This window comes from Telmatherina bonti, assembly GCF_933228915.1.
Source record: "Telmatherina bonti genome assembly, chromosome: 19".
Taxonomy (NCBI): Eukaryota; Metazoa; Chordata; class Actinopteri; order Atheriniformes; family Telmatherinidae; genus Telmatherina; species Telmatherina bonti.
The window spans coordinates 16,108,784-16,135,013 of NC_136617.1; the positions used below are offsets into that span (position 1 = coordinate 16,108,784).

A 26,230-nucleotide genomic window follows, 5' to 3' on the forward strand; every position below is an offset into this window, starting at 1 on the left:
ATCCCAGGAATCTGTGAGCAAGAGGCAGTTGGCCAATGTATCAGAGAGACAAACAACCACTCATGCACACATTCACTCCAATTTAGAGCAGCCAATCAACCTAACATGTATGTTTCTGGATGGTGGGAGGAAGCCAGAGTACCTGAAGAAAACCCACGCATTCACGAGGAAAACATGCAAACCCCACACAGAAAGACCACTGTTCAAACCTCCCCCGAGTTGAGGTTCAAACCAGTGACCTTGCTGTGAGGCCACAGTGTTAAAATGTTTGAAACATCGCTTGGCAATCTTTAATTATTAGACACTGTTGAGGCAGTCAAGAGCTTCATGCACTATCCAAAACATGTCTTTCCAAGACATCACGTTTTGCTATGCAGGGGCCAGACTATTAGAACTCTATTGGATACGTTTTAAAATTCTATACATTAATCAATGCAACATTGCAAGGCATTTGAAGACAATTACTTATGCTTTAAATTTTTTGGACTATTTTGAAACTCCTGGAAAACTAATCATGTTTGGCTATTTTTTTTTTTTTTTTTTTTTTTTTTTTTTTTTTAGGTTGTCCCCTACATGATTGACACTTATTCTATTATGTTTGGAAAATCTGAATATTCCAATAATCAATACTGGTGTTGCACCCTGTTGGTGTCATGGGTTCTAGTTTTCCAAACATTTTCAAAACTAAGTTAAAAATTCAGCATAAAGTCATTCAGCTCTGCACCCACTGACCTCGTAGTTTACATTTTGCTTAATGCTCATGCTTCAAGAAGATGTAGTTAATTAGGTGTATTCATGTCGTTTTTTTTACATGTGCTCTGCATTTTCTAGTTTTTGTGTGAGTGTTTAAAAGTTCTGTTTTCATAATTTTGTGTAACTGAGGTTTCTTTTGACCTGACCAAGATTTGCTTCATTTCAGTTCTGCTTTATTTGTGCAGCCGAATTTCAATCAAACCATTTTTAAACACAGACTGCAGATGCGAATGAGCTTGTAGCTGTAATTTGGTATGGTGAATAGCGGTAACATTTCTGTCCACTTTATATATGTTCAATTTCTAATTGATAAATTAACAAATAGACTTGAAAGTTACATACATACTAAATAGCCACATAATATCCTGTCAGTTTTTATTTAAAATGATCCACAATACTCAGAGAAAACTGCTCATTTACTGATATCTGAATGCTACTGTTCTCTTAGCTAAAAAGCCAGCTACCACAGTATTTAGATGTACATATCTATCTGTTTGTACATATGTCAAAGAGAAATTACTAAAGCTGATTTACTCTCTCGAGCTCTCAAAGACTGCTGATTCTCTATCCTCAAGCACAAACAAAACACACACAAAACCCCTGAATCTCATCTCATCCTCCACCTGACAGGACATCTAGTATCAATTAGCACCAAGTTGTTGAACAGCAAAATTGAGCCTATCCCTTAATTGAGGACTGTTGCTATAGAAACAGGAGAATTTCCTGTTCAAAATGGAAAAGAGGAGAAGCTCTTTAAAGTCTGAAGGAGAAGTGAAAGAGAACCTATTCCTTAAAAGTGATGTTCTAATGTTTTCCAGCATTACATTAAAATGACCAAGCAGGACCCTAAAGGAGTTGTCTTAATCTCTTTCTGTTAATGCTTCTATTATGCTTGTGAAAATTAGATATAAGAAGACATGTTTTAGAGGTCTGTCATTTAAGTGCACTCTCTGTTCACAGTGGAGTGTTTGAATAACATTTCTTATCTTACCTAGGATAACTTCAATAACAATGAATAAGCAAAACATTGTATCTCATCCCTGACAAATAGCTCTCTGCAGAGCATACACTGTTGTACCAATTAACAAAAAGAATTTAAAAAGTGAACCCATAAATGACACCAGCAGTGCCGTGCTTTCATTTGTTCAACACTGAGAAGTTTTATCTGAGGAACTCTGGAGACAGCCTAATTACAGAAACTGTTTCACAATTACACAGTTAGGGCATGGATTAATCGATCCATTAGTATCCCTTCAGCCTTTCAACACATTGTGGAGCAAGGAACAAGTACCACCAGCTTGTTCATTTCATATCAGTATACTGTAATGTAATACCATGTCATATATATGCAGATGTGGCACTTCAGTGTGTTGGAACATCTGGAGCTCCTCAACATGAATCTAATTAGTCTATAATAAGGTTACCGTGCTCAAAAAATGGAATTTATACAGTAAGATTACTCTGTATGTTGTACATTCACACTATATTATATTTGTAGTTTCATGTTTACAATATTGTTTCTCAAAAAATTCAAAAGAAGCATTGGGGAAAAAAAAACAGATTTCAGCCCTTTTCCAACAGTTTTAATATAAACTGAATTTAAGCTTATTTGAGGATTCTGCGTCATGCTGTTTTCACAATACTGTGCTGATTTCAGGTCGTCAATGCAGAACAAATGTTCGGCACTGGAGATCAGCTACATCCATTGTTTCCTGCTGTAGCACAGCCTGTCCTTCAGCTCTGTCTTGTAGAATGTAACAGATCCTAAAAGCAAGAAATGTTCAGAACACTTCGTCCATTTCTGATGCTAGAAACTCTTAACAACTTGTTTTCATATTTCAAGCTATAACATTTTAATCAGATAATCGGAGCAGGGGGCATGAAATACAAAAGGGAATGCAGCAAATGGCAAATGGTTTCTTACTGACCTAAAATAAGAATCTACATAAAGACATATGAAACAAACTTTTATTGCATTTTCCCTCCAGATTGTGGTAAATAAAGCAGTAAGATTACAGGAAACAGTGAGAAAATGACTTACATCTTATGTGGCTCTTTTATCTCTGAATAGCAAGAAACCAGCTGTGGTGGATTACAGCTGTGCTTGTGCGTCATAATGAAATGCCGACACACTCTTGAGAATGGTTGCCTGTGGTGTAGTACTGTTTTTACATGGCATCCAAACTCCAGGGGCTGACTGGACTGGTGAGGTATAATGAGGATGCAATGTGACATTTTGTACCATTGAGTCACATTGACAGAGTCTCTTATAAACCCAGATGAGTTTAAAGAAAAACCATAACTTGAAGAGACACAATATATATATCTGCATGTTGCAATTGTGGTTTTCCTCCCGTCCAAAGACGTGCAATGAGTGTGAGTGTGAATGGCTGTTTGCCCCTCTGTGTTAGGCTTGCGATGGACTGGCAACTTCTCATCTGATATCCAGTCCCCCACAAACAGTATAGAAAATGAATGTTTCAGTATATTTAGTGGGATGTGTTGAGAACGAAACATAAGAATGATCAATGGCAATCAAAATCCATTATCGGTGCAGGCCTCATTTGCACTCTCTACAACGTCTGGGCATGTTCCTGATCAGATATTTTCCTGAAGGATCCTCTACTAAACCTGGATCAGGGTATTAGTCAACCACTGGACCCACTTCTGTGATGCAACATGATGGCAGTTTGTAGCCTCAATGCCTTTGTCACACAGGAGCTACTGACACGCCACACACCATATGAGGCCGAGCACTGTAATGCATCAGAAGGAACCTAGGTCCCATTTCCACAGCATAAGGTCTGACATTGGATCTGAGGATATCATCGCAGTACTTTATGGCAGTTAGAGTACCTCTGGCAATCATGTGGAGGTCTGTGCAGCCCTCCAGACCAAAACTGACCCACTACCAAGTCAGTTATGCTTGGTTCTCAAAGGTGTCTCTAAACTTGCCCGCATCTGTCACATGTGCTCACCGGGATCATGCTTTTGTCTGTGAAGAGCAGAGAGCACCAATGTGTCAACCCTAGTGTTCTCCAACAAATGCCAATCAATCTGCACAGTGTTGGGCTGAGAAGACAAGCCTCATGTGGAGATGAAGGGCCCTCATACCAGCCTCATGGAGTTTTTTTCTGACAGTTTTAATCAGAAACGTGCACTTTAGGCCTGCTGCAAGTCATTTTTAGGCTTCTGGCAGTGCTCCTCCTATTCCTCATTGCACAAAAGAGCAGATAGAGGTCCTGCTCCTGGGTTATTGTCCTCCTGTTACCCCCTCCACATCTAGCATATACTGGCCTGTCTCCTAAAATTGCTTTCATGCTCTCAACACTGTGCTGGGGGACACAGCAAACTTTGCCACAGCATGCATTGATGTACCATTCTGGATGAATTGCACTACCTGAGCAATTTCTGTGGGTTGCAGACATTGTCTCATGTTGCCTTTGGTGGTGATGGTGCTGGCAAAATACAAAAGTAACCAAAACTCAGCCAGATATGATAAAAACAGAGACAGGAAAATGGTCTGTCGTCACTTCTTGCAAAACTATTCCTTTATAGGGGTTGTCTTGCTAACAGCCCCTGTTGTGTGTTCTATTTGTACAACAGCATGTGAAAATTTATTCATGATCTGTTACTACCTAAATGGACTGACTGATATCTCAGAAGTGTGACTAACTTTGAGTTACATGCAAATGACTTTGAGTTCCCTTAGTTTTTTTTTAAAGTATATTCACACACATACTTTGTGTTTCCTATAAAAATCATAGAGTGTTTACAATACATGTAATTACTTGAAATTTGAAAGTGAAACCAGTATGGAAATGTATTTCATAACAACTCTAGCAAAGAGAGCTACATGCAGGTGTTAACTGTTTGAAGAAGTATTTGCAGGATTTTCATTAATTTAAGCCCACACGCAGTTGGTATTTTGGGATGAGAACATCAGTCATATTTTTAATATTGCAGTAATCACCATTGGGACATATTTTTATTTACATGTAGGACCACAAAGGTTCTAGGTTTTCATTTTTACATGCATCTATGTCCCCCACACAATGAACTAACAATAATATCATTAGATATTCATTTGGATGTTTGCTATTGGCTTTTTCCTTTTCTTTTCTTTTTTTTTTTTTTTTTTTACCAATATCCGATATAGTGACTTTGTCCAACTCTTTATTTCCAATGCCATTATCAACCAATACTGATATTTTTTTGAAGAGTTGTCCCAAACAAACAAAAATATCAGGAAAACTATATATGGCATTTTCTATATTTTGTTATTTATAGTTATAGAAGACTTTGATACATAATATGTGCATATTGTGTAAAAGTTGTGTCATTAAAAAACGTAAAAACTGATAATTTCCGATATTCCATTTTAATGCCAATATCAGCTGTTAATATCGGTAGGCTAATAGTATTGGACAACTCTCATGATTATTTTACTTAATGATATGAAAATAAAAAACAAAAATCTAATCTCCAAGTGACCTCATGTGACGGGACATGTCTGAAAAATATGTTCTGATGCTCAATACTTCTGGCTAAAAGAAGAAAGCATAACACATGAATGAACAGAAGGTATTAACTTTTAGACAGTCCCTCATACTTTAATATAATGTTGAATGGATGCTATAAGTTCTGGTCTGTGCTCTGTCACAGTCTCATTATATCACAAGAACCTAAGTGTGTATTTGAGTGCAGTCTTCACATCTCAATTTGCTAAATGTGCCACATCCACATTTATTTATTTCCGAGCTGTTTGTGAGTCCGGCAGGTAAGGTCTCCCACAGTGCCTTCAGCAAAAGACCTTGTAAGTACAGAACACAAAGAATCTGGTACCCTTTATCAGTCCTGATGATCACCATAGCAACAGTGGCAGCATCTAGGCAGCTCATAACGGCTATTAACAATAATGTTTCAGCTACAGCAGACCCTGAGAAAGGGATCAGCTGAATGCACATGAAAAAAAACCAAGGACTGTGGAGCAGATGGGTTTTATTCTTTACTAAATGTCATAGCCGAGAGTTCAATGAATTGCAGTTTTTACATAATTTTGTCAGTTTAAGGCCAGGTAAGTACAAAAAAAATCAATTATCAGTTATAACTATCATGGAAAACTTTGCATAAATGATAAAACATCAAGTCTGAAATTCAAAGGAAGTTGTAGTTATTATCACTTGAAATGACAAGGTTAATGGGTCTCAAGGGAATAAAGCGAGGTTATTTGTGATGACGTGATTTAACCATGAAGTACCTTTAGGAATACACATTTACAAAAGAATATTGTTCATATTCACAGAATTTCTGTGTTGCAGGTTTATTAACCATTCTCCACAAGATGAGGCTTTTTGAAACACACTGAATTTCAGTAATTTTATGCAGCACAGTGTGATTATCTCCAACATACCTGTTTAAATCCACAGCAAAAGGTACATTTACAGATGTGCATCAACCTGCTTTTTTTTTACCCATGGGTATTAGAGCATTTCTGATCGGGGGCCTTTTGGCAAAATTATTAATGCATCATTAGAGGAAGGCAGATTATGCTTGACATCCAAACATGTGGATTTACAAAAGCCTGCAGCAAAGAAGCTGTTATAGAATCCATGTAAATAAATGCACATGTATTAAAATGCATTATTACAGAATTCTAGCGAATGCCCCGACAGACAGATTATGAAAAGGAATTAATCACACAGGAGAAGTGTGTCACATCTTTTCTGTATGACCTTACTCTGTCTTTGCTCAGGTCAGCTCTGTTGCCAGGATACCACTTCCTGTTGCAACACTTGAGCCACTGAGGTGTGCTGCTCTGAAAGCATTCAGGTTACTGGCTGCTATGCTTCCCATGGACCGGATGTCCATATATGGCCACAGAAAAACATGCACAAAAAAGAACTGCCACACACAGAAACATCCCATAAAGTTCAGCCATAGCATTCCTCAGTGCATTGTCTTCAAAACACAAAACAAATTTAGGACTAAGTCCAATTTTGTGTTAAATTATGTATAATTTGATGGAAATTGCAATATAATGGGAATTTTTCTGCAGTTCAGAGATACTGAGTTACATTTGTGACTGTCTCTAGATCCTTCTGTCCAAGTTTCTGCATTGCAACATTTAATGTTCTGAGAAACTTAGCTTCATTTGAAACAACATGAAAATAGCACTTGCTGTGGTCTATTGCAGATGGGAGCAAAAAAGTTTTATCTGGATGTTAGGTTCTTGGTGCACACATATGAATTTTAGAACAAGCTGCATTTCATATCAAAGATCAATTTGCTCATTTATCTGACACTTTAAAGCACACTTTGACACTTTGAATCAGCTGTGTTGGCAGAGGGAAATAACAAAAACCTGCCGGATACCGGCTCTCATGGACAGGATGAAACCCCTGATTTAAAGCTTTGGTAGTTTATATTTCTAGTATTTTCTTATTTAATTAATGTTGCAGCATATGTGTGAATTGCAGTCAGTTGTGAGGTGCTGGTTTTGAGGGGATAAATTATATTGCTGTTGTTATGTAAGAGATTTTGATTTCCAGTTTAGGTGAAGCATAACTAACTAACCATATGAATGGTAGCTTAATCCATAATCATTGCAGATGATAGCAGAAGCTCCCCATCAGAATGTGCGCATACTGCCACCATTTGTTGAATAGATGCTACTGCCACTCAACATGTTTCCTTTTACTGATGTTGAAATAAGTGAAGTAGTGGTCAAAATAAGTTTTCACATTTAATCAGAAAATGTCAATAAATATGCTTTACTTTTTAAAAAATAGCGTAAGCATTTTCTCACTGATCATGTTCTCTTTACTGTGACTAAATTGTGAACAAGCCTTCATTCATTCCCTCTTTGCGTTTCTGCTCTCCATGTTTACAAACCAAGGATGGTGCACAAAACAAAGGGCTGGCAAGCACTTCCACATCATCATGGCCAGTGGTGAACAAAATAAACTGACAGGATACTGCACGTCATCACAGTAACCCCACGCCAACACTTGCTCATTGACCCTCACCTCTGGTGGATTCAGGAAATGAAAGGGGGATTGTCAGGGATGGTGAGCTCATGCCACACTGTGCAGGGATGAGCTTTGTCAGGTAGAGGGGAGCTCTTCATCAATGAAACTCCATTATGACTCATCTGTACTGAGCACCCACCTTGTCTCCTTACTGTGCAAAGCCTCTCTTTGTACTGTGAGAGTGTCTCATCCAGCACTTGAGAAAAAAGCACCTTCTGTCTATAAGTTGTATTGCTTCAAAACCTCCGTATGACTGCATCAGACATGAGTACAGATCTAGTATACTAACAGGTATGTGATGAGAAAGTGTCCCCAAGGTTTTGCAGAATAATTACCAAGCTCTTAACAAGAAATGCAATCAATACAACCTCAGATGTGCAACAGATGATGTATTGCACAGTTAAGTGTTTTATTTGAAAAACTAAGCTTATAAATCAGTGTGTTTGTAAGTATGTAAGTGGCATCCAGGTGCTTATAAACAAATGCATTTATTATTTGATTATTACCTAGTTTGAGTACCTCTATAAAATCCGTTTTGGTTGTTTTTTTCTGGATTCAGGTGTTTGTTGGCACATTGGCAAGGAGGAAAACATCCATGATGATCTTTGTTGAAGAGGCAGTTGTTGAAAATCAACCAAGGACAGATTCTTAGACTGTTTCCAAATTATTTGTATCCATTATTCTACAATTACAAGGATTATTCACAATATAATAATAATAATAATAATAATAATAATAATAATAATAATAATAATAATAATAATAATAATAATAATAATAATAATAATAAACATTTAATTAATCTTCCACTCTTGCCAGGACATCACAGCAACACCCCCCTGAGAATTTAAGGTGTCATTTTCAGAGAAACGGCAAAAAGCACTAAAGGTGCATCTCAATTTGGTTTTTAGATTTAAAGATTGCTGATTGCTGAAAAAAATGTCATTTGAGACCAAAGTATGATTCATCATAAAGCAAATAACCAAGATTGGGGAAAAATAAAAACTTCTCTTAATCACAAACACCTCATACCACTTGGGTGGGGGGGCACTCCTGGACACCTTACAGTGATTGATGTTGACCCTGAACTCTCAATTAGACTAATTCAAGTTCAAACTTCAAATTCCAAACAATTTTATTTGTCAACATGGAAAAAAAAGGCACAGATCAGCCTTTTGGTCCTGCATTCCAGCAGTATAATTACTGTCCTGAGGAAAGTCTGTAAATTTCTAGGAGCAGTGAGAGTTCATCTAGAATCCTGCACACTGTCCATAGAATCTGCTGGTCACACAGTAAAAAAAAAAAAGGGACCTGCGTGGAAATCATATTACTTTTGTGTAGGTTTTCACTGTGGTTTGAAGGCCGATTTAGGGGATTTATTATGTGAAAGTGAAACCTACAGCTTCTTTAGAACACTCTTAACAAAATAATAAGTCTGCAGGATGCTTCAGTTCATTCCAAATGTGTTGAGTTTTCTCAAAGAATTACTGTTTCTGCTGGCATCTTCTATAATATAGTATTCTAGAGTCAAAAGTGAGACCATATCTGTCTAACAACTAAATCACTACTGCAAATTGGTCATGCAACAGGAAAATGATACCAACCTCAGCAGGAAATCTACAATTCTCTACTGTCTAAAATATAGAGAATCAAAGTATTGCAATGGTCCAGTCAAAGTCCAAACCACATTCAAACTGAAATTATGTGGTGCGATAGACAAATGGCCAAAAAAACCTCAAAGAACCTAAGCAACATTGTAAAGAGAGAGGAATGTGGCAAACCAATTACATTGTTCTGAACAGATACATCATGTAATTGCGACTAAAGTGGATTCTATAATACTTATATATAATACTTGGTTTTTCACACACATATCCTCTTAGTTTTAATATTTCAGCAGTAAGTTGAATGTTTCAGTGATCTTAAAATAGGTCACCTGAAAATCTACAGAAAAAAAAAACTTTTTTAAAATTAAAATATGTTCTTTAAGAAATAGTCGAATTTTCATAGTTGCACTCATTCGAAATGAACTGAAATTTTAGTATTTTGACTTATCAGTAATATGACCTATAGGCTATGTGTTGTACCGTCCATCACACAGGCATGACGCAGTTCCACACTCTGGCCAGAGGGTGGCAGCACTGAGCTCTCCTGTCAAGCACACAGTTGTCCCCACGCCACGCCCACTTGAAACGTTTAAATTTCATCATTTCGACCCACAATAGTAGACGGGACTAGCAGAGGCTGGCTCAAGTCTTTCCTCCCTTGTTTCAGTTGCATTAACTTACATGAAAGTGGCAATGGCGACACTTTTCCTAAGATCAAACCTAAGGAGATGCGTCTTCTCTCAGATTAGAATGGCATCTGATCAGGTAAACTCTTGAAAAAATGTTGACAGTGTCTGCTGTTAGCATTAGCTTTCTAGTTTCAACCCCCCCACACGTGTGGTCAGGCGAAGCCAGCTGGTTAGTTGGTGGGTAACTTCATGTCTTGTCAGGGATCTATGCATGATTATTTGAAATTCTTTCAAATAAAGTTTGCAGTCAATAAAGACTGCAGCAAATTCATTATTTTCTAAGTGAAAACAGCTAAATGTGAATGTATCTGCTGCAGTCTTTTAAGAAAGATTAAAGGTGGGGGTTGGGACCATCAAGGGCGCAGAGTCCCTTCATAGAAAGACAAAGGCTTTGTGGTGATATTTGTGGATGCATCCACATAAATAACACTGTTTTAGTGTTAGATGTTTGTTTTATTGTAAGCTTGTAAAATAGCACAGTGGTTCCAAAGCAAAGTGGGTGCTTCTATCCCCTTTTTTTTTTTTTTTTTTTTTTTAATAATAATAAATACAACTTCTTGGTAATGTAGATGATCTAAAACATAGCCAGATTCAATCCATTATGAGTAAACACCTTTTATAGTATATCTGGAGCATCTAGAATCCATATTTCCCGTTATGTCTATGCAGGTCTGAATTTCTGAGCCTTTCAGCTCATAACATCGTCCACAACAGAGCATATTGAGAAAGTAGGATACATTGACCTAGCATGTATCCCACTAGTACATGCTTTTGAGTGTGTAAAAGCACCCATTAGCAAAAGCTTTTATAAATCAGAGGCTTGTAAACCAGGAAATTAAACCTGAAAAATACTGTGCCAGTTTAAAGGAAAAGCGAAGTCTGACCCACAATTTCTGCAGTTACATCATTTACAGCTGCACTTGTTTTTTCCTCATTTCTCATGCTTAATGTAGATACATGACAGTGGGGTTAGTGGGAGCAGCTTGTAACATTTTTCACTTTCAGCTTTCTTTCCTTTTTGAATTGCCAATCTTGATAATTATGTAGTATTTTTATCTTGCGATTCCATGTAATAGTGAAGGATCACATCAGCAAAACTCGTCAAATACTTAATTGAAGATATTGTTGTCAAAAGATATAACTGATTTAAATAATTTCATCGCTCTCATCAATGCCCAACATTTTTTTTTTCATCAAGGCTTGGGTGTAAATAAGATTGTTTCACTGTTCTATAGAGAATACAATATAACTGCAAGCTTGCCATCATGTTAATGGGTTATTGCTGATCAGGATACCAATGTTCAGTTTGTATGAAAACCCGTTTTCTCTGCATGCCAGCTTGGTGAGCTGGGTAAAGGAGCAGGAAGAGGTGGAGGTGGTGGTGGCTCTGTGAGAGAGGCAGGAGGTGCGTTGGGAAAGCGAGCAGTGGTTGAGGAGGAGCGGTATTTTAGGTGAGCAGTGAAACAACATGAAGGCAGTGAATGAAAGCTCAGGCCTGTGTCTTTGAGTTTCATTTTAACCCTCTGTTTTCTTATATCTGCAGGCAAAAGGAGCAGGAGCTGTTTGAGGCACTGAGGAAACATCACCATGAAGAGATTGAGAACCACAAAAAGGAGATTGAGCGCCTACAGAAGGAAATTGACCGCCACAAGGGCAAAATTAGAAAGCTTCAGCATGATGACTGAGGCAAAGAAGCTTGCTGTTACTTCTCTACCTCACAAAAGAGTCAGACAAGTCAGGAATTGTCACATTGATTCTGTGCTGGTCAAGTCCGATCCTGAGGTCATGAGACAAACTGACATGACTGCGAAAACAATAAAAATGATTTTTCTCTTTTTGTCACCTGTTTTTTCATGTTTATTTTATGTAAAACACTTGGATTTAATCAGTATGCACAGAATAGTTGGTTTTATTTGATTAAAGTTAGGTCAAAGATTAGTCTACATGGTTGTTTAATAGGTTGCAGAAATGATGAGCATTTCTAGCTTCCTATATTACTTTTTGAGGCGAAGCTGGTTGAGCCTGCAGGATGGAATCTAGGGCAGGGGTGCCCAAGACCAGTTCTGGTGATAAGCCATTCATTTTGTTCAGGAGAAGTTGCCAGAACTGGACATTAGATCTTAAGGACCAGGCTGGGCACTCTTGGCTTGGTTGCTTGACCAGTCCTTTACCAAAAGTGTGTGTATTGCAAAAATAAATGTAAAACGGCCCCCCAAACACCAAAATGGTTTGGAGTGAGATGCAAAACAATGGTTGGAACGTTAAACCAGAAATGGAATGCATATGTCAATTTTAGAAGGAAACTTAATGGGGAAGCACCAGTTAAAGGGTTTACTCCAGGGCCGATCAGTTTGGGTTAATAAGGACTTCAGTCCTACAGGTTTTCCATGTATGTCTGAATTTGAGTCAGGTGTGTTGCAGATGGGACGCATGCAAAAAAACCTGCAGAACTTTGGCCATCGGGGACCAAGATCAATAGCCCTGGTTCACAGTGATACTTGTATGGCATCTAAAATTAACCATTTTAATGATTCAGTATTTTCCTGCATTTTTGGAATCTTCCATTCTATTATTTTTAAAAAAAAAAAACAAACTAGTAGTCGGGGTCAGACATTTGAAAAACTTTTCTCCCATTTAAATTCCTCTTTTTTTTTTTTCAGAGTAGGTGCTCAATTATCTCATCAAAGATAACCAAAGAAAAGTACCAAAATAAGTTTGTATATTTTTTTTCTTTTCTAATTATTCAGTTGATTTTCTGATATCTACTCAAGATTTATTTGACATTCCTGTAAAAAAAAACAAAAAACGGCAAATGAAAAAATTGTTTAACAAAGATCAAGAGGTTTGCTGTGTAGATAAATGGGACAAATCTGTTTAGCGTTTCTTTTTTCACCCACAAGGTCGTCGACAAATTTCCTGCGTATTTGAGGTCATGTACATTATTGTGGTTGTCATTGTAAAATTACTTGATCAATCCACATACTGTTACCACAGCCCAATGTTTTAGTCATTATTCCGTGTTTGTATCTTTAGCAAGAAAAAGTGTCCCTGGGATTATTTATCAACCTTGTATTGAGGACGCTCCGATCGCGTTGCAAAACGAACTATCCCGAGTTTTCAGCGAGATCTCGCGATAGTTACCGAGCCGTGGCGTTGTTCGGGCGAGCCGACGACGAGACCGTTGGTGTCTGGAAAATTGTCTCGTGGGCTAGACACAAACATTATTCCTATTAGCCTTTTCTTATCCCTCCGACGATTTAGTAATTTCATATTTTGAAACACGTTGCATTTAGTTACCTGATTCAGACCGGTAAGTCTTGCTAACTATCTGTTTGTACCATGTACGGCGCGTGTGTTTGATTTGTGAGAGATGCCAGTCTGCACGACGAGGCCTTCCAGTTAGCTCGCCAGAAAGCTAACAGTTAGGGCTGTTGAATCTTAAACAAGGTGTAAATGCAATGAGATCCAGCTTGCTGGGCATATTTTGATGAGCACCCGACGTTAACTGTCGGTCTAAACTATGTTTATCCGGTAAAAGCTTCTTGATGTAAATATTGCACATGAAACGTCCTCAGCCCGCTAGCTAGCAAGATGCATGTGAAGGGGGCGGGACTGTGGCAGTGTGGTTTCCTCAAGAAACCGGTTTATTTCGCCTTGAAATATAACAGATTTTACTCGACGTTTATAATTGTCAAGACGTTTTTTATATTTGCCCTTGCAATATGAAGTGAAACTTATCTTCGTTGCTTCTTTGTTGTACACTAAAAAGCAATGGCTGTAACCTTTGCCTAAGCCACATTACAATAAACTGTATTTTTAGGTTGTAATGAGCAGTTGAAGACTTGTGTTTTAAGAGGGATAACATAAATGATTTTTTGTTTTGTTTTTGTTTTTTGTTACTACTATTTTGTGGGTAATTTATAGGGAGATAAAAGTTCTACTTGGTCTCTTTGTTACAGGAGAATGGCTGCTGCTGAGGTGAATGGTAGTTCTGCCACAGCAAAGGAGGAAGAAGAGCCCATGGATGTGTCCGCAACACACACAGAGGACTACCAGACACTAATTGATGCAGGGCTGCCACAGAAAGTTGCAGAAAGTCTAGATAACATCTTCCAAACAGGTGGGTAATTATAGTTATGACCAATAAAGCTTTTATATGCACACACACACACACACACATATATATATTTATAATATGCATGTGTATGCAAACATTTTGCATCTCATTATAACCCTGACTATTCCTCTTTGTTCTTCTTTTTTAACTACAGGGTTGGTGTCATATGTTGACCTCGATGAAAGGGCTATTGATGCACTGCGGGAGTTTAATGAGGAGGGAGCACTCACTGTGTTGCAGCAATTCAAAGAGAGTGATCTGTCCCATGTGCAGGTAGTTTTGCCCTTGAGTGGAGATTTATTTCATTTTTAATGCAATGCTTTATTATGTTTTATTTGTTTGTAACTCTAGAATAAAAGTGCATTCCTGTGTGGAGTCATGAAAACATACAGGCAGAGGGAAAAACAAGGAAGTAAGGTACAAGAATCCACTAAGGGCCCAGATGAGGCTAAAATAAAGGTAAAAAGTTGTTCGGCTGAGCTTTTTTATTCATGATGATTGGTAAATAATCTGTATTCAAGTTAATGTTTTGCATGTTTTCCAGGCCCTGTTGGAGCGGACAGGATACACCCTGGATGTTACAACTGGACAAAGAAAATATGGAGGCCCCCCACCTGAGAGTGTGTTCACAGGCACACAACCAGGGATTGGAACAGAGGTAGAGCAAGAATAGACTAATACGTAGATATGTTTTGGCACTGCATCAAGAGTTGATGGCTTAAATATTTTCATTATCATTTAATCAAGGTTTTGACTTGTCAGATAAGTTTTTGTAGCATATTCATACACAGATGACCAGTCCTACACCAACCCCCTCTTTAACATGCAAGATCATTTAAAAAGCCCGTACAATGAGGATAAAGCCAAAATCAACATTAAACTCTAGCCTAATCTGAAAATACCAACACTGATGATCCTGTTTAGAGAGTGACTAAAGGAAGTATCCAAAGCTGCTGTTCATTTTATGGATTTTGTAAATCTGCCCCCCCTCCCCCCTCTCTCTCTCTTTTCTCAGGTGTTTGTTGGAAAGATTCCTCGGGATTTGTATGAAGATGAGCTTGTACCCCTCTTTGAGTCAGCTGGTCCTATCTGGGATCTCAGGTTAATGATGGACCCTCTATCTGGTCAAAACAGAGGTTATGCCTTCATCACATACTGCAATAAGGATGATGCACAAAAGGCTGTTAAGCTTGTAAGTATTGTTTTTGAGTTGTGAAAGTGACAAGTTGAAATTAAAATTAGTCAAGGGGGTTGAGCTGGTAATTTGGGATATTGGTTGTATATCTTGATTAAAATGGGACATTTATGACTGGAGATGGGACTGATCTGATGTGGGTATCGGGCTCCAATATTGACATGATTAATGTATCAGATATCTTAATGAATTCCCCCAGTCCACAGAGGGACCTTTTGTGGTCCAGTGTTTAGAAATATGTATTATCCGGTTTTAAAGTGGAACTATTATGTGCATTTCAGGCTAATTTATTTTTATTTCTGAGCCCAGATGGGCTAGGATTGATCGAGTTATTGTCACAAATCGCTTTATTTACTTCAGACCGACCCTCTCCATAGGCTGTCAGATCAGCCTGTGGGTAAAATGAGTGGATTGAGACTCTTCCGCATTAAGCCCCGCCTCCCACCACTGCACTACATCGGGAGCGCGCACCGCACCTGCTTTCACCGTCATTGTATCGTCTCATAAACAGAAGGATTAGGCTAATATAAACTCAATAAAAAAACAAACTACAATGTCAACACATAGCATACAGCCCTACATGTTGGAACCTGAATCAGACCCTGAAAACAAAGTGGAAAACAGCAACCCACAGCAATGAATGCAGCAGGATGTCTCTCTTTGGTAAACTCACCAGCCATCGGTCGAAATAACTTTGTCCGACGTTTTCCACCAGCCTGATGTATTTGTACATCCCCTTGTTAACCAGTAGAAGGTAACCAATCACCAAACCTTATCCCCCGGGACGTCACAAGGATTTTGAAGTAGAAAAAACTCTCTAAAACGACGCGTTTTTTGTCGTCAAGGAAACCGAACGGAGAGAGCGCTGGGACTCAAGCTCAAACATGCGTTTAGGTAATAAAAAACAGTGCCGTTCACATGTCTGATGAGGATTCAACACTATAACACTGTAGAAAGCTCAGAAAACTCGAAATACCATAATAGCACCCCTTTAAGCAAAACAAAATATGTTTATGCAAAATCAGTTCATGAAAAACTTTCATTGGAACTGTTCCATGCAAAGAATTATCAGTTTCACGTTGAAACAGCATTGCTATACACCTGCACAGATGCAGTGCCATTAATTTGGCTGTACATTAGTCTGTAAACATAAAAGCAAGATGGCAGCTTGGAATGAGTGTATGGCAAAGGTTTTTCAAGGTTCTAGTAATACATTAATCAACTAAGAAAGGAAGAGAAAAATTGCACAGCAGACAATCCTAAAGCTTTCCAGAGGAACGTTAAACTTCCAGCAGGCAACGTGAACACTGAGGGGATTAGCCCTCCTGTCGGCCCACATAAACCTGTGGAGCACTTTAAATATTAGCAACTAGCACAGTCTTATTTGTAGGATCTCCAGACTGTACTAAAAGTTCTTGCAGTTCTTGCTTCATTAACACATTCTGGCCAAATAGGACTGCAGCTTCTATATTTAAGTTTTCTTCAGCAGAAACAAAACCTCTAAGCTTGCACTGCAGACCCCGTTTATTTATGTTTATGTATTTGTATTCATGATTGTTTTTCCTATAATGTTATAAACCAAGTAAGTTAATCTCTTTAGAGACAAGATTTTGCTCAAATGTTAACTTCTTATTTATGTATTTTCAGTGTGATAACCATGAAATCCGCCCTGGCAAGTACTTGGGAGTGTGTATATCTGTTGCAAACAATCGCCTGTTTGTTGGATCAATTCCAAAAAACAAGACAAGGGAAAGTATACTGGAAGACTTTGGCAAGGTCACAGGTTTGTTTCCAAAGCACAGCAATAAATATAATTTTAAACTTCTTACCACACCCATAGGCATGAATAGAAATGTATAGTTGTTTGTTTTTGTGATCAGCAGTGTTGTTTTGCCTTACAGAGGGTCTCCAGGAGGTAATATTGTACCACCAGCCAGATGATAAGAAGAAAAATCGTGGTTTCTGTTTCTTGGAGTATGAGGACCACAAATCTGCAGCGCAGGCACGCCGCCGCCTCATGAGTGGGAAGGTCAAAGTTTGGGGAAACCCTGTTACTGTAGAGTGGGCTGACCCTGTTGCTGAACCCGACCCAGAGGTCATGGCCAAGGTTAACTATTTTTCTTGTCGTTTTTAAATCCACAGTTCTCTCCATTTTAGGTTGGCTAATTCCTAATTCTTGCATCATTGTAGGTAAAGGTACTCTTTGTGAGGAAGCTCGCTACAGCAGTGACTGAAGAACTTCTTGAGAAGACTTTCTCACAGTTTGGAAAGCTAGAGCGAGTGAAGAAATTGAAAGACTACGCTTTTGTACATTTTGAGGAAAGAGATGCTGCAGTAAAGGTGTGTTTTTTCATGCTGTGGTAAAGCATTTGCGTATGTGACGATTTTGTGTACTTTACAGTAATTGATTGTTCTACTCAATCAGGCTATGGATGAGATGAACGGGAAGGAGCTGGGAGGAGAAGAAATTGAGATTGTCCTGGCAAAGCCCCCAGACAAGAAAAGAAAAGAGCGGCAGGCAGCTCGACAGACCACCAGGACAGCAGGGTGAGTCAGTTAGACACGTGACTGATCAGCTACCCAACAAATTTTAATTTAAAAAGTCAAATGAAAAACTCTAACCTCTTCTCTACAGATATGACGACTACTACTACTACCCCCCTCCTCGCATGCCACCACCAGGTCGTGGCAGGGGTCGCGGTGGCCGAGGGGGCTATGCCTATCCACCTGATTACTATGGCTATGAGGACTACTATGAGGACTACTATGGCTACGACTATCATGACTACCGTGGTGGCTATGAGGACCCTTACTACGGCTATGAAGATGTGTACAGCATGAGGGGCCGTGGTACTCGCCCCAGCAGGGGAGGGCCTCCACCACCCAGGGCTCGCGGTGCTCCACCAACCCGAGGCCGAGGTGGATATGCCCAAAGAGGGCCACCCCTCGGTGGTCCAAGGGGTGGCCGAGGTGGGCGAGGAGCCCCTTTCCAGCCTCAGCGAGGCCGTGGTCCTCGTGGTGCCAGGGGCAATCGTGGGGGAAACGTCGGTGGAAAGAGGAAGGCAGACGTATTTAACCAGCCTGACTCCAAGCGCCGGCAGACCAACAACCAACAGAACTGGGGGTCCCAGCCCATCGCCCAGCAGCCCCTGCAGCAAGGGGCCGACTATTCTGGTAACTATGGTTACAGTAATGACACCATGGAGTTTTCACAGGATTCTTATGGGCAGCAGTGGAAGTAGATGCACCAAAAGGTATTTGGAGCAAAATAAAATAAAAAAAAAAGAGAGAGAGAGAGAGAGAAAAAGAAAACCTCAACAAAAGAAAAAAACAGGAGATTGGCCACAATGTTTTGATTGACTTTTTATTCTTCATCCCTCGTGAAAAAAAAAAAAAAATCTGTATATACCCCAGAAAAAATGGACAGACTGCAGAATTGGCTCAAGATTGGCTGGAAATCCTTTTGGCTGAAGAAATGAACTTAACCGTTATGGTCATTTCTTATTCCTACGGTTACATTGGGACATGCCTTTCCAAAATACTCACAAACACAAACACACAAACATTTTTATTGTTACTTTTTGTTCCGGGTCCTTTTTAAAGCCAACAATGAACATTTACATAAAAGTGGACATTCATTCTAAAAAATCTGAGAGGACATTAAATAATGATTTTTTGCCTTGCAGGAAATTTTTGTCCATGACCTCATCCTCCCTTCCCCTTCTTGTACTCCCTTTATTTGTGGTTTCTCATAGCTGCTTAGGGATTTGCTTGTAAATAAATGCATATGGTTAGAGCTTCATACTTAATTTTTTGCTATGGTGGAGAAAAGAATCCACAGGAAGGAAGAAAATCAAAGTTTTGTAATGTGTATGCCTAGCATTTCTAGAGGTAGTCAAATTGTGATTATTTTATTTTATTTTTTAAAACCAATACCATAACTTCCTTGTTTTCTTTAAACTTGCCCGGTAGGATTCGGTTTGGCTTACCTTAAGAGCCATAGCAGTTTGTTCTTTGATGATGTTTGTATTTATAACTTTTACGTTTGTTCAGTTTCAATAAAACTCAGCTGAGAATCAGTCAATTGTCAGATACTCAAATTCAGTGTTGTCTTTCAATATTTGATTTGATTTATAATCTCAATTCACGCATTTGGAAGATCTTCTTATCAAAGTCAAATTTCTTTTCCCTGAAAGGAGAACTGCAAAAGACTGAAATTGTGCAGTCAGACAACGGAACGAGAACTTGAAAGGTGTCTGGATGATACGGTGGTCAAGCAGGATTTTAACCCTTTATTCCTCAGTGTGTATTCAGAAAGCAGTGATTTCCTGCACACAGAATTTTTGAGACTTGTTCAGCAATGCCACCAACAATTAAAGGATCAAACTGTAAATCTGACTCCTTACCATTCCCCAGGGTTGTTTACTTCTTTCAGACTGTGCTTACAGGTGTATGGTTTAGGCTTAAGTAAATCTCAGCCTACTTTCAACTAAATGTTCTGTGCCAGTCACGATGAGGAAGAAAAGTTATTTACCATTGCTAAAATGTCTTTTGTGCTTAAAGTTTTACTGTGGCAACCAAATAAACATTTACCAGTTACATTTGGACATGATCATTTTTTTAATACCTTGAAATTGTAGTTTTTATACACGTCCTCAAGTAAAATACATAATACTGGCTGACATCTACTGAAGCTTTGATTCTGTACACCGTCACACAAACTGTAAAGACGAGAGCAAGTTTGGATTATGGTGAGAAGTCACGTGAACGTGAACAGTTTCGACAATGACACCCCAGTTAGACAAATACATCTGACTTTGAATGGATTTCTGCTTGTATGCTGAGTTGTTTCAATTTAATTTTGTTCCTTCCAAAATCAGCACATCACCTCAACTAATTTCCTTTTGAAGACACCAAGGATCTGACCATCCAAAGGGTTAAAATTCTTGAAACTGGCCTTCACCAATAGCAAGAGATCTGCCTGCTTAGAATTTCTTAACTTAGAAAATTGTTTGTAGCCTTTACCTGTTGGTGCCATGCTATTGTTGTCTTTTGTTTCACGTGTCTGTCCTCTTATTCCAACCTGCCTAGGTGGAGAAGCAATGAGAGCGGCACCACTAGAATGAGGAACTCACCTGAACGGTACTCAAGGGTGAGCTAGCCTTGCACAGAGTACTGTCTCCTCTCCTGTAGATCATTTAATCACTGGAGAAGCACTAGTCACAAATAATACAACTTTACTTTTTTTTTTTCTTTTTTTTTTTTTCTTTCTTTTTTTTGCTTGCTTACATACTGTCCTGTAAATCCAATGTTAAAAACAAAATCTAGTAGGAGTGATGTATATCTTCGAGGATATGAAGTAGATAAGTCGCTCAAGCTGACTGAAAAATCTATGCAAAACTTGTTTCCTGCATAATTCAGAGGATATATGAGGCACATTTCCTCAGACATGGGTGCATATTTTTCCCTTAAAAGCATTTATACACACCTCAAGGACGGCTGTTACTTTAAACTGGATTAAACATCCAGAAGGCAGACAGTGAAGGATTTGGGAAGCCAAAACCCTGCATGCACCTGCTGCATGTGTCGGTTCACTGCACCAGTAACGTCAGCTGTCTGCACGCATTTTTCAAGTGGCGGGATGGAGGAGAACGACACTTCCCCTCCCGTGCCACTAGAGGTAGCATCTCCTCGTCAGCATGACTACTGGCCACTATTTCTTTATTCAAAACTGGATTTACTGCCCATATTCAGAAATTAAAATTGAGTAACTTGTAGCTCTGTTTTTCCAAGAGAGGTGGCTTTTTAAATTTTAGCAGGATGCACTGGGGATCCTAAATTAAATGTATCTGATATTGGCTTATTTAAGAACAATGGCTGCACTTCAGAGCAGATGACTTTACTTTTTATCACCACACGATGGCAATATAACGACTGCATTTTTTAAAATTTAGATTTCTCAGGTAAAGCTGGGACGTGCAAACTAAAAAAAAAAAATAGTAGACACATTTTGATGTAGCACCAAATTTCCATCAAATGCTGGAGTGTCAATTAAACATCTGCTCATATCAGAACTGTGTCTTTATATGTTGCCTCTTGTCAGCAGGCAGTAATGGAGCTGCCCACATCCATGTGAATGAGTTCACACAATTGGAAGAGACTGGTAAGACTGTTCATTCTCAATAACGCTCAGATCCATTGACCATGCTTGTTAATCTTTTCAACATCATTTTTCTTCCACAGCAAGGGACTTCTATATATATATATCTTTAATTCCCACAACAAAGGTGTCTAATAACTTTATGTTAAATATATCACTGGCTTTATGATGTCTGGGTTTACTGGTTAGACCAGTCCAGTAAAACATTGAAAATGTTAGCTTGTCTTTGTGTGGCCCTTTTTTTATTTATATTTTTTATAGCCCGGTTGGTACACTGGTGTTCACCAGTTGTTTCAGAAACCTGAGGATGGATTCATCTACTCTGGAGTTTGTGAGAACGTACCCACGGGTTTTTCTGCCCTCAACCAAACAGATCCAAGGTAAGAAGTGTGCATTAGTGTAGTTAGGAAACATTTTTCATTTTACAAACTGGCTAGTGTCGCTGATGTTGAGCAGTCCACCTTTCAAGTTATAAGAAAAGGACTGTACAAAAGAAAACAATCACAAGTTAAATGTTCTCTTGTCTTCTCCTTTTGACAGAAATGGAGGACAATACGTGGCACACAGCTTCACATTTAGCAGACTGCTGCCTCTATTCTGCCCCAAGTCCCATTGTAGGACAGAATTATCTACACTGAAAATTGTACAATACACATTATCCAAATAAATGCCTTTGTGTGTGCATTTCTTTTCTTTTAACATTCATGTGAACCATTGATATTTGTGTTAAAAATATATATTTTTTAGGACCTCTGGTGGATCAAGTGGTGTCAGATGTTGAGCAAGTGATCAAAGCTTCAGAGATGCAGCTAGAGGGGATTCCAAAGTGACGGTGACTATCTCTGAAATCTGATTAGACATCCCCTTGGTGATTGACAGCTCTCTGGAGAAGATGGGCAATTCCAGATGTGCGTGGGTCACCTGTGTCACAATACCAGTTTGAAGTAATTTTTCTAATTAGTCACCCCTTAAAGATGTTAAATATTTGGCTGCACATTTGAAAAGATGATTTTATCTGTTAAAGCACATTACTAATTGTATGTAGAGCCAGTTTTTACCAGGATATTGGCATAAATCTACCTGAATATAGTGAGAGATTACACATCTGTTTTCAAAATTTCATATTGGAGCTTAAAATGTTCAGACTAACTGTATCCACATACCGTGCACTGAGTAAGCAGGAGCTACATGATCCAGTTCAATTTGAAGAGGGAAGCTAATTGGGCTGCTAGTATGGAATCAGAATATACCCCATAATCTGATTTTGTATGGAAGGATACATAATTAATGGAAGAAAAAAAAATTCTTACTCTTTTGTGTCTTTTTGTTTTGTTTTTTTGAGTAGAAAGAGCACAAATTGAGCCCAAGACAGACCCAGTCTTAGTATCAGCAGCCTGATACCTCACCGTGTGCTAGCCATAGAAATCCTTGTGGTCAGATACAATGATCCAGTTTACCACCTGAGAGAAAACCAGAACTACTAAATAGAAGTAACTAATTCCCCCTATACCACATACTGCACCCACAGACCTTCCCTTGAAAACATTTTCATTTGGTGGTCCAGATTATAAATTTAAATATATTCATGTGACAATAGTTGTCACACTAATATAGGTATGAAATACGTTGTGGTTTTTACTTTAATATATTTTTATGTTGATTATAAATGGGCTGAAATGCGCAGAAGGGTTTCTTCAAAGCGGTTCCGCATTTAATTTGTGTGGCCACGTGACTTGATACGTCACACGTAAACCCGGGCGAAGATGGCGGCCGCCGGAGGAGAACCTTCGCATAGTGTTTCAGATGAATTATTTCAGAGCTTTTACACCGAGGTATAACACAATTTAAATTACGGATTGTATTTGTTTTGTACTAGTTAGCAGAACTGTGTCAACGAAAGTTTTTTTGACGTCTCTGTGTTCATCACTGAGAGGCCCTGCAGACAGGAGCATCTGCTAATGGCAAAAGCTAACCTTTTCTGAGGTGATGGTAGCCCCGAAAACAGCAACGATTTTCTAAACTTACTTTCGCATTTTTACAATATTCTAACCAGAAATCATCTAGAATTAGTCTAATGTTAGTGATTTCCCACATGGGTGCATTAAGCCTTTCCTGCAGCAGATGTCTAAGATGCAGCGTAGTCTGTCTAATATTAGTACTATCCCACGAGATCAGGTTTTAAGTCAATAGTATTATCCATAAGTGCTTTCCCCCCCGTCATTGTGCTCATAAACTAACAGTATTAAAACAAACACACATACAGTATGCTTTTAGTTGACCTTTATTAAATTCTTGGTGTTTTGACAGGTGAAGCAGATTGAGAAGAGGGACTCGGTGTTGACCTCCAAGCAGCAGATTGACAGACTGCTCAGACCTGGTTCGTCATACTTCAATCTTAACCCATTTGAGGTAACCAAGTATGAACATTTTGTAGGAAAAAAAGTTTTCTCGTTAGGCTCATTCCTTCTGAGGAAGACTACAGATGTTCTCAAAACGTCATTGTAATGAAAACTTTCTTATTTGACAAATAATTAAAGACGTGATAATCTGATAATGCAGTATGAACCTAATTAGACTAAATCCAAAGAGCTCAAATAACAAATTTAGTCATTTCATGAGAAAATTTATGGTATAATTGCAATCTTAACCATTTATTCCAGTGATTATGTTGCACCTCAACAATATCACTATAACATCCCATCTATGCAGAAATGTTATTTTGCTATTTATTTTTTAGGTCTTGCAAATAGATCCAGATGCAACAGATGATGAACTGAAGAAAAGATTTCGAGCGGTAAGCAAACCAGATTAGTGGTTTTATCACAGAAAAATGTGACTTCCTGGTTTTTAACAACTCTTCTTCATATGTTAATCTCTGCAGTTGTCCATTTTGGTCCATCCAGACAAAAATCAAGATGATCCAGACAGAGCACAGAAAGCCTTTGAAGGTATAAACACCTGTGTTTACCCCTTTGTTGTGCATTTCATAGCTTTTGAGAGGGAAAAATGTCCAAATTTATTCGTGTAACCTAATTGCACCTGCATGTAATTGCATAATGTTAAACCTAGTTGTATTTGTATGTGTCGTCGTCGTGTCCTCCCCCCCCCCCCCAGATTTAAATTCTTCTAATTGAACAGTTTAAATCGTTAGTGTTTGTGTTTCTAGCTGTTGACAAGGCATACAAACTCCTCCTGGATCCAGAGCAAAAGAAGAGAGCCTTAGATGTGATCGAAGCGGGAAAAGAGTACGTGGAGCACATGGTGAGTGGTTTCCACAACAACTAACATCTGGAGTAAATAAATGTACATTTGGCTTATCTTACAAAGTGATTGTTATCTCCACTTCTTTAGTAATATTTCTTAAATTACAGGTGAAGGAGAAAAAGAAACAGCTGAAGAAGGAAGGAAAAGCACAGATTTTGGAGGAGGATGACCCTGAAATGGTAAGCTGTCAATAATGAGACTGTAAATAAATGACATGTCCAGAAAAGTCAAAACTATATTTAGATGTAAAGAAAAATGTCAAGTTTGTCATTTTAATAACATGATATACTGATCATTCCATTGTTGTCTCTATCCAGTTTAAACAAGCAGTGTACAAACAGACCATGAAGCTGTTTGCAGAGCTTGAAATCAAAAGGAAGGAAAGGGAAGCAAAGGACATGCATGAAAGGTAGATGACTTTGTTTTCAACATGCCTGTTGTGTGTGACAACAAATAAGTGAGGATATGCCAGCACTCTGCTAACAAGTTGTTTTGGAAATGATTGAATTCACCAGGAAAAGGGCACGAGAGGAAGAAATTGAGACAGCAGAGAAAGCTAAACGGGACAGAGAGTGGCAGAAAAACTTTGAGGTGCGTTCTTCCATGACTGTGATTACTTTACTTGCCATGTTGGCTGTTCCCTTTGGCATTTTTTTTATGTTCACTTTATTGTAATGTTTTCCAGGAAACAAGAGATGGGCGGGTGGATAGTTGGAGGAATTTTCAGGCTAAAGGCAAGAGCAAGGAGAAAAAGAACAGGTCTTTTCTTAAGCCTCCCAAAGTCAAGATGGAACAGAGGGAATGATGCTGGAAAATGGGACTTTACTAGATCAAAATTTACTGTTTAAAAAAATAAAATTTCTGTTCTGTGTATTCTCACCTTGTTTGTCTGCAGTCAGCTGTGTAACTCATCACTGTCATTAGGATATGAGTCAAATGACAGCTTCTTTATCCAGACAAATGTAGTTTTGTACTTGTTTTTAATGTACATATCTGTGATTTGGAGCCAGAGGTTGTACCTTTCTTTATTAAGAAAGCTATATGATACATCTTCCATTTATGTAACCGAGAAGAAATATGTGGCTTGTCTTTTTTTTTTTTTTTTTTTTTTTTAAAACAAATAAAACTGTTCTGAAAGAGCCTATTGTACTACGATTTACATAACAGAGCAAAGTAGAGTGAGTATTAGGAAAGCTGAATAGGCAGGTACAGCTAAACATTTGGGAGATTGCATTGTTTTTGGGAAGCTATTTTTTAATGACAAAATACTGTACTTCTAAATACCCTGTTAAAGCCAAAAAAATATGTTATCAGTTATTCATTGTTATGTTAACCCTTTTGATTAACCCCTTTCTGGGTCAGTAGCATGGATGCAAGTTTTCTATCATGTGTAAATGACAAGAGTAGTTGTGCT

At 38.4% G+C, this 26,230-nt stretch overlaps 3 protein-coding genes across 6 annotated transcripts; all 3 read left to right on the forward strand.

Annotated features, from left to right (window-relative positions):
- Positions 1–10,024: 10,024 nt before the first annotated feature.
- On the forward strand, positions 10,025–11,799 carry LOC306770194 (ATPase inhibitor B, mitochondrial-like). The gene is made up of 3 exons (XM_079259029.1): positions 10,025–10,156; positions 11,419–11,531; positions 11,624–11,799. Exons 1-3 carry the CDS (start codon positions 10,073–10,075, stop codon positions 11,763–11,765), a joined length of 339 nt encoding a protein of 112 aa, XP_079115155.1. The 5' UTR covers positions 10,025–10,072; the 3' UTR covers positions 11,766–11,799.
- A 1,444-nt stretch (positions 11,800–13,243) lies between these two features.
- On the forward strand, positions 13,244–22,204 carry LOC306769811 (heterogeneous nuclear ribonucleoprotein R). Of its 4 annotated transcripts, XM_079258539.1 has the most exons (15): positions 13,244–13,390; positions 14,040–14,200; positions 14,352–14,470; positions 14,549–14,656; positions 14,742–14,855; positions 15,213–15,389; positions 17,040–17,175; positions 17,294–17,499; positions 17,583–17,732; positions 17,818–17,939; positions 18,028–18,566; positions 20,484–20,544; positions 21,499–21,555; positions 21,814–21,932; positions 22,093–22,204. In XM_079258539.1, exons 2-12 carry the CDS (start codon positions 14,044–14,046, stop codon positions 20,516–20,518), a joined length of 1,863 nt encoding a protein of 620 aa, XP_079114665.1. In that variant the 5' UTR covers positions 13,244–13,390; positions 14,040–14,043; the 3' UTR covers positions 20,519–20,544; positions 21,499–21,555; positions 21,814–21,932; positions 22,093–22,204. The 4 variants fall into 4 exon arrangements, with proteins under 4 accessions (XP_079114665.1, XP_079114664.1, XP_079114663.1 ...); XM_079258538.1 differs by having other exon boundaries at positions 21,499–21,932; XM_079258537.1 differs by having other exon boundaries at positions 20,484–21,932.
- Positions 22,205–23,304: 1,100 nt separating this feature from the next.
- On the forward strand, positions 23,305–26,176 carry dnajc8 (DnaJ (Hsp40) homolog, subfamily C, member 8). Its single transcript, XM_079259020.1, has 9 exons — positions 23,305–23,384; positions 23,860–23,961; positions 24,290–24,346; positions 24,434–24,500; positions 24,719–24,813; positions 24,924–24,995; positions 25,134–25,225; positions 25,332–25,407; positions 25,502–26,176. Exons 1-9 carry the CDS (start codon positions 23,316–23,318, stop codon positions 25,619–25,621), a joined length of 750 nt encoding a protein of 249 aa, XP_079115146.1. The 5' UTR covers positions 23,305–23,315; the 3' UTR covers positions 25,622–26,176.
- The last annotated feature ends 54 nt before the right edge of the window (positions 26,177–26,230 follow it).